This window comes from Nothobranchius furzeri, chromosome 1, assembly GCF_043380555.1.
Source record: "Nothobranchius furzeri strain GRZ-AD chromosome 1, NfurGRZ-RIMD1, whole genome shotgun sequence".
Taxonomy (NCBI): domain Eukaryota; kingdom Metazoa; phylum Chordata; class Actinopteri; order Cyprinodontiformes; family Nothobranchiidae; genus Nothobranchius; species Nothobranchius furzeri.
Window position 1 is genome coordinate 88,484,874 of NC_091741.1, and position 8,596 is coordinate 88,493,469.

Consider the following 8,596-nt stretch of genomic DNA (forward strand, 5'->3'; position numbering starts at 1 on the left):
TAAATATTAGAATCTCTTATTTTAAGTTATTCTTCACCTATCTTGTCCTTTTAGAGCTGAGCCAGATGATGTGCTGATTCTTCTCTTTAACGGGAGCAGATAAAAGCTCAGGCTGCACATAAACTATGAAACAGCCTGCCTTTCATAATAAAACCTCACCAACACATAAAACTTTCTAAATCTGTTTGAAACCACTCTGACATTTACAACACTCTGAGTTGTGTTGCTTTGAACAGCCAGGCTTTGCTGTAGTCCTTTAAAATTGTGTCATCAATAGTTCTCTGGTCTTTCTGAAGGTGTTTCGGGGTATTTTTTTTAATGGGCCATGGTTGCTTTTTCACTTCTTGTGGTCTTCTTCTCTAACCCTAACCTGAGTGAGGAGTCATCCTTTACCTGATCGTTGACAGGTTTTCAGTCACCTGTTTGTGGTAAAATACAGTTTCTTGTGTCCGATTGTGTCACTTTGGTGTTTTTCTAGATCAAACTGTAAAAGCTTGTGTCTATGTGAAAGGCTGTTGGTATCATAATGCCTAAAATCCATTTTAAGGTTGTTTCTTTCTCAAGTTATTTCCTTTTTAGAATTCATAATTCAGAGTTCAGTAGTTCAGTAAAATGATCAGGTGGTTAGCTGAACGAGTAAACGCTGCAGAAGTCTTCAGGAGAGTTTTCAGAGATCCTGGAGAAGCACTGATCCAGATGCAGCCAAGATGTGTTTTGTTTTGCTGGGGTTAAATCTCTTTATATAAAATGTTAAATGTTTATCATTTTTCCTTCACTTCTTTGCCCATTTTTTGTAGCCTGACCAAATGACCGGGGCTTACCCTTCAGGTAACCTGCATGGTGTGTCCACAACAACGTGTGTCTCAGAACGTCTGCTGCATAAACTGATAAAAACAGAAAATGTTTCCCAGTAAAGGTGAAAAGTCAAATGAGCTGATTTAGCTCCCTGAGCCGTGTCTGAGTAGTGCTGCTCCATCGCAGCAGATTGATCTGTGTGCTTAAGCGAAGTTTAGTAAATTCGTAAATTTTTATGTGATTCCATGTTGGCTCGCACCGTGACATGATGACTCCTCCCATTTGTTTTGATTATGCTGCTGATTTATCATCTCACATTGCCAAACTGTTCCTAAGCATGATCACTCATTCACTCAATTATTCAAATTAAGCCTCGGCATTACAACTGCAGTCTTAACCCCTAATGTGACGCTTTTACTGCCGCTGTAAATCAAACACACCAAAAACCATCTCAGAGCAAAGTCTCAACAGTCCCGCCTCGTCTTCTTTTATTTCATAATGAACTCGTAAAACATGGGAACTCCTAATTATGGCAAAGATCAGGATCAGCTGAAATCTCACAGCCCGGATGAAGAGATGGTGGAGGGAAACAATCAAGCTGCATACAAGTGGTTCATTTGGATAATCGTGTTCTTACAATCAGGAGAAAAATACATCATATTTGAAATATGTGATTTACCGAAGCTTAACTCCGAATTCCTTCAATGATGATAATCAGCCACAAATTTAGATTCATCTAATAATATATTATTTTATTTCCACAGTGGGTACAGAAGAAAAACCAGAAATGTCTAACAGAAATTATTTCTAGTTATTGCCTCCAGTTGTGAATCTGATTTGCTGGTCTGACACCAAAATTTCTCCAGTGAGGGACAACTATCTGTTCTATTCTATTCTATTCTATTCTATTCCATTCTATTCTATTCTATTCAAACATGTTGCATTTGCTCAAATATCTGCCTTTATTTCACTAGCTCAGATATGTTTAAAAGAGTCTAACACAGTGGACATGTGGCCTTACAGCTGATTGTCCATCATGCTTTCTCCTCTTAAAGACCTCCTTAAAGTTGGAATATTGAACACAAACACCAAAGTGACATCTAGTGCTCTAGTGCTAATCAGCTGCTTGACTTGCCGAGTGCGCCATTTTCCACAGTCCCAGCCTGGCTGTGCTGAGCAGGCTGTTTGGCAGCCTACAACGGTGCCCTCTGTTGGCTGGTAGATGTAAACGTAACCCCAGTGTCGTTAACCTGGCAGCAGCCAGATCTCCGTGTGTAGCCCCGCCCCATGTCAGGTCTACACATTTTGATCTGGAATCTCTGCAGCAGAAACCGTCTGAAAGAGGGACGGCTATCTGGTAGAATGTTTTGAGCTGATTGGAGGAAGGTAGTGCCCGGCTGGCACTGGCTACCATATTTTGTCTTTAGCTAATCACAGTAACTCAAATGACGTTTACCATGTGTACCTGGAAAACAACAACAACTTGCTCATGTCTTCGGGTGATTTCTGCCAGTTTTGCAAGAAGTATAAGCGCATAAAGGGCAGGGCTTCACCCAGCGCTGTACAAGCCTGGCAGCCACCAGGCTTTGCTTGGTCATCCGCCAGGCTAAGCATGGTCCCGACCACACCTCCCTGGCCCTACCTTCTCCACTGACACGGACAACGCATGGCAGTGAAGCGGATCTCGGGCCTCCCCTCCACTGATAGTGATGAGAGACGGTAGCGGAGCACAGTGGACTACACCCCCGCTCGCACAGTCCAGCCCGCGACGTTTCGTCATGGTTGAAAAATGGTTCCAAAATGAAAGTTGAACCGACGTCTTATAATAAATCAGGGGGCCAATGGCCCTGTGGCCCCGCCCCTAGAGCCTCCAATGCTTCTTGACCTGAAATGAAGACTTCTCTAAAGACTATCGACCAGAACATGGATGCAAGCAATGGAGCAATAAACAGGATTTATTTGTTTCGTGTTCAGATTTAAGGAAATCAAAATGAAATGAATAAAAACAAAAGTTGAGATGAACCCCATCAAGCTGACAAACCCTCACACCCATAAGCCAAAGCTGTGGAACGCATTTTACATTTTTCTAATTAAAAAGCGACAGATTCATGTTCTCATGTGGGAGTAAATGCCAGACTAATGCTACTGGCGTTGAAATATATGGCTCTGTGTAACACCGATATGAATTCTGCATGACAGATCAAGGAAACATGGATACCGTAAAACAAGGATTTGCTCTGCCCACAGTGTGTGTGCCCCACTGGAAGAGGAGTTAAAGCAGAGTGAGACAGAAAACAGAAGCTGCCTGTTCAGCATCGCAGCAACTTTTCAGAGTGAAGATTCATTTTGTGGACACGTTCAGCCAGGAGGGATTTCTCCTTTTATTTCTCCCCTGGCCTCGGGGAAGATCAATGGTTAAAAATAATGAGATTTCAAACTGCGATGCGCTGGTTTTCTGCTTCATAAAAAGCACTTTTGAAGATAAAAATGTAACATGACAGAGCGTGAGTGGCCAGGTCATGTGACAGGGTGAGTCATGTGATGGTGTGAGTTGGTTTAGGGTCGCTCTAATGAGGTTTTACTCCTTTGACTCATTTTACCTTGTCTAGTTTTTGCAAGAATATTTTTGTTAAAAAGGTTAAAGTGATGCAGACTGAGATTAATCCACTGCAAAAATTTGTTCCTTATTTATTTATTTATTTGCTCTTCCTTAGAGATAACGTGTAGAAAATGACACTTAGGAGCAGGGTACGAATTACACAGGAGCTTCCGGGGGAGCCAAGTGAGAGGGGGTTCTATTTTCCTTGCCCCCGAAATGCCTTGAAACGGCCCTGGGTGTGGGACTGAGTTTTGAAGGTGATCTGAATTGTGTCATTATATGCTTATAAATTATTGCTTTATAAAGTTAACATGTGTAGAGGGATAAATCTACTGTACCTACATTTACCTTTTCAAGCTCTTTGTTTTGTTTTCTTGTTTTTTTTTTGTTTTTTTGACTATTTTCCTGTTCTGTCTGTCTCTGATCTTCCTGCATCTTCTCTCAAGATAACTGCTGCCTGGCTTCGTCCTTTTTCACCTCATGAGTCACTTTTGAACTAAGCAGATCAAAGGGGTCCACTGACAACAAAAATAGCTGAATGTGCACTGCACAGCCGCGCCAGTGAGATGAGATCACCGGAACGCGGGTGATCAGTGGTGCGCGTCAGGCACAAATAAAACAAACAACAGAAAATACCAGAGAATATAGGCGGACCTGAACGAGGGTTGTGCCACTTTGATAATGTTACTTTGACCGTGCGCAGGATGCAGCTGCCTGGAGCGCTTCAACAATCACCCTCTCTGCTCAAAAGAATCCCTGGTACGCAGAGTCCATATAAATGATGTAATATAGGTAGAAACAGGAACTTTTTTTCAGGCTCCCCCTGGGTGTGTAAGTTGGGGCTTCTAGGGGAGCCCATCACCCTTTCAGGGACTCCCCTTAGCTCCCCATAATTCGAACCCTGCTTAGGAGGTATTTAATGTAGCTTGTTTTTTCAAAACTACATCAGCAGCAAACATTTTGCTTAGATATGAGTTTTAAATGACAAGGTGCGAGAGTCAAAGTTTAAAAAGAAACAGATAAATATAGATTAACTTCTTTGTTCCTTGACAATAAAGCAGAATCAACAATAAACAAAAATAAAGATGAAACTTGGCAGAAGCTTTTTTTTCTGTTTGACAGTCTTTTTCTTCTTCTTCCATTCTTGTCTGCAAAACATAGCTTTCATCAATCAGAACAGCTGCACACACACTCATTTGTGTTATTATGAAGTGATTTGAAATTTTTGGCAAAATTTTGAAAAGTTCAAAGGAGAATTAGCTCCGTAAGATCTGCTGTGCAGCTCACTGCCTGCTCTGCACTAAATAAAAGCACAGACTGTTAGCAAACAGCTGGTGAGCATTTAAGCAGCTTAAGTACCAGAGGTCAGGTGTATAAAGCTGCAAAGATTATCAACCCAAGTGCACAAAGATACAAATGTGCATACACACACTTCTGCTAAGAATTATAAAGGTGTGTGTATGTTTAAGCTTCTGTCGCACCGCCTGGTTTCCTCTCCAACCGCAAACGCATGTGGACATTAATTATTTATGTTCACAATCACTGCAGCTACTAAACTTAGCCGCAAATAAACGGACATGCTTAATTACCGAAGGGTAAAGTAAGACATTAAACATGTGGGTGGAGAAAGGGAGGCTTGATTTATTTGATGAAAGACAAAATAATTCAGAGCAAAGGTCTGAGGGGAGGAATGAGAATGTTTGAGAAGTGTGATCCTCAAACAGCTGCTTCTATTTTTAAAACCACAATTAACATCAGATTTTAAACACTCACTAACAAAGTGGAGGCTTTTTTATTCTCAGAGGAGCTGGTGAGTGGAAAACTGCCAGATTTTTGTGTAAATGTATATTTAATACGCAAAAAAAATCAATATGTCACTTGATTATTTTCATTTTTTATTTTAATTTGCTTGAACTTGCTCTAAAAGTGAAAGTTTAGGGGACATCTGAGCCAACATAGATGTCAGAACCACAACTAGAACAAAAATGTTCAGCAAAACTCAGCTCAATCACACAGATGTGTGTGTGTGTGCGTGCGTGCGTGCGTGCGTGCGTGTGTGTGTGTGTGTGTGTGTGTGTGTGTGTGTGTTTCACACTAAACGATTGTCAGGAAACAAACTTCCACAGAGAGCTTGGACGTCATGTCAGTGCACGGCTTTTATATCTCCTCTTTCCTGGGAAACGATAGATGAAGCTGTTGTGTGTTTTAATCTGTCAGAACAACATTTATCAGTGTGTCAGTATCATGAGCTCTAAACAGAACAAACAGATTCAGGTTTTTTGTTCTTCTTGTGAGACATGCCAAGTGGGTGAAAGTACTTTTTCATTCCGTTGGTATAAATAACACTAGTTTCAGTGTATTTTCCTACATTTTTGCATGTTTGCTTTGACCACTTAGTTTGTCTTTTTTAATAAATCTGCATACATTTCTAAAATGCTGTGTTTTTTAGTCAATATGGGGTGCTGTGTGTACATTAATGAGGAAAAAATAATTGAATTGATTCTAGCAAATGGCTGCAAAATAAGAGTGGAAAATTAACAGGGGCCTAAATACTTTCCGCACCCACTGTATGAATGAGGTTAAAGTGGCTTTAACTAAAAGTTTAGACCGACATTTGTCTACATTGAGGTGATTCTAGGGTGTTAACTTTGGAATCGCTTCATATCTCAGTAGGATTTTGGTTAAATGCAAGTTTGTACTCAACTAGTAACTTAGGCTGTGTCTGTTTTCCTCGAGGGAAGGATTGTTTTTCTATTCCTGTAGTGAAACAAACATCTAGTTGTTAAAACTGTAAAAACTGCATCAGATCCACAACTGCAGCATTAAATTGGGGCTTGGGTCGTTTGACTGAGGCGGTTATAAAAGGTAGTTTTTCCCGTTAAAAGGCCAGTGTGTCTGTGATGGATGTGGACCTGGTTTTACAGCTGGCAGATGGACCAGAGCCGTGTGTCCACGGGACACGGACCTCCTCCGTAAACCTGGCGCTGTCTGACGTGTACACTTGTGTGCTTTTACCATCACCACGTAGAACTTAGACTGACTAATCCTCACTAACAGATCTGTCTGAAGCAACCAGATGCTCCAAAATGACAAAGAACACCATCAGCTGCTGTGTTACCGGGTAAAGTTTCCACTTGCTTAACAAGGTTCTCTTCTGTTGTCGGCTCCCACAGAGACGACTGTCAGGAGTAAACTGTAGAAGCATGGACTCACCAGATTTGCTGTGAATGCACACCGCTGCAAGCAACTTCCTGATTCTTCCTCTTCCTCCTCAGATCAAGACCTTCTTCAGGGGGATGTTAAATTGTGAATCTTATTGCTTTATTTGAAATGCACACTGCCTCTCCTTCAGATTGTGATTAGTTTGAGAGACATATGTAGAATCTGTGCATCTTAATCTGCCGTAGCGTTTCTCGTTGAGTTTACAAACCCGACGTGAACACTGTGTCCTGTGTGCTTCGTCTTTAGGATTCCACTTGGTGTTTGTGAGAAACAAAAGCCCATTAAAGCAAACCTCACAGGCCTCTTGTGTGTGAAGTGATTATTTCTCTGGATGTGATATGAGTCAATGAGTCGAGAGGCCGCTGAGGAGCACATAGCATGTTTAACATTTGTGTCTTCGTTGGCTTTCATTGGAGGCTGAATAGTGGAGAGGGGAATAAACAGAAAAGTGTTGAAAAATTCTACCTGATTACAGTTGAGTCTATATGTATGTAAAGGGTATTTTCCTTCTGTGTGTTTCTTCTGATTGCATTTTTAGGTTCTTTTTTTAACACAGGAAATGTTTATTTACCTTGCTGACAGTTGCAACCACTCCTGCGGTCTTCATCAGAGCTAGCTGCTAATGGCGACATCACTTCCTTCGCTGTTAATCCATAAAGGAAAGATTATCACTGGTTTTGGTTCCAGTGATAACTCTTCCTTACTTCTAAGGCATTACAGAAAAAATCATAGCAAGAATGAAAAAACAACATAACCACACCAACAAAACCATACGCACAGTTAAAACTAGACTGGTACGCCCAAAGGACAAGGTATCAGCAGGACATGAATGTGGAGTCGTTTATGAAATGTCATGCAAACTTTGCAATAAAACATACATAGGAGAAATTGGACGCCAACTCAACCCACAAACAACAGAACATAGAGGAGTGTGAGAAAAAAACAAGCCAAAGACACACAACAGCAGCGAAAAAAGAAGCAGAAAGCACAATGAAGAAATCAGACATAACAGACCACTGCGCAAGGGGAAATCATATAATGGACTGGGACGGAGCAAAGATCAAAAACACCAAATAACAGAAATATAAAAGATGGATTAGGGAAGCCATAGAAATACGGAGACGTGGCCGCGGAACCATGACCATGATCCAGTGGGGTCTGCACATTCGACCATGCATGGGACGGTGTCATCAGTGAGGAGAGCGCGGGCAGCAGAGGGCGACACCATCCTCTGCTGGCCGAGGATAAACGGAGAAGGAATTGATGCCGCCATTAGCGACTAGCTCTGTTTAAGACAGCTTAAACTGCCAGCAAGGTGAAAAAAAATTTACTTCCCTGTGTTAACAAAAGAACAATGTAAAGGAAATTGGTTTAAAGGAAATATGATGATTTTGCTTCTTATCAGCCTGCACAAATTGTTACATAATTAAACTTTCAACTTACATTCAAACTAAAAAGAAAATTGTTCTTACGCTTATTTACAATTAAAAGTGGTAACAGTTTTTGTCATTTCCATATTTAAGGTGTTTTTGTTATTTATTGAAGATAACTTTTACATTTTTTGCTCATTCTTACAAATCAAAGCTAACAGGGGGCTGAGTTACCAAAGTGAGAATCATAGCCAGCTAACTTCAGATTGGTGTTTCACATGGCTCATTGGGTGAAACAAATCAAACCAAAATGTGATTTGAGATTTTGATCCTGTATCTGGTGTTTCTAAAACAACAGCATTTTGGATAAGAGGGCGATTACAGCGTTACACTCAGAAACTGGAATTGCCACCTTCCAAATGGAAATAAATCAACAGCTGAAGTTAGAATTTTGACTTTGAGAATGTGATGTCACTGATTAACACCAATCTCAGAATCTAATATGGCTGCCTCGCCTATGAAAAGTTGTGATGGCTGCAGTAAAGAACTATTTATATTTACTTTTCTCAGTTTGTATCTCATTAATTCAGTCTATCTCTCTCTCGCGCTC

At 40.8% G+C, this 8,596-nt stretch overlaps 1 protein-coding gene across 1 annotated transcript in view; it reads left to right on the forward strand.

Annotated features, from left to right (window-relative positions):
* macrod1 (mono-ADP ribosylhydrolase 1) overlaps positions 1-7,655 on the forward strand; it is a 273,972-nt gene extending 266,317 nt beyond the window's left edge. The window contains exon 11 of the mRNA XM_054739144.2: positions 6,568-7,655. Coding sequence (XP_054595119.2) covers positions 6,568-6,593 — 26 coding nt within the window. The 3' untranslated portion in view covers positions 6,594-7,655. The remainder of the gene's footprint in view (positions 1-6,567) is intronic.
* The last annotated feature ends 941 nt before the right edge of the window (positions 7,656-8,596 follow it).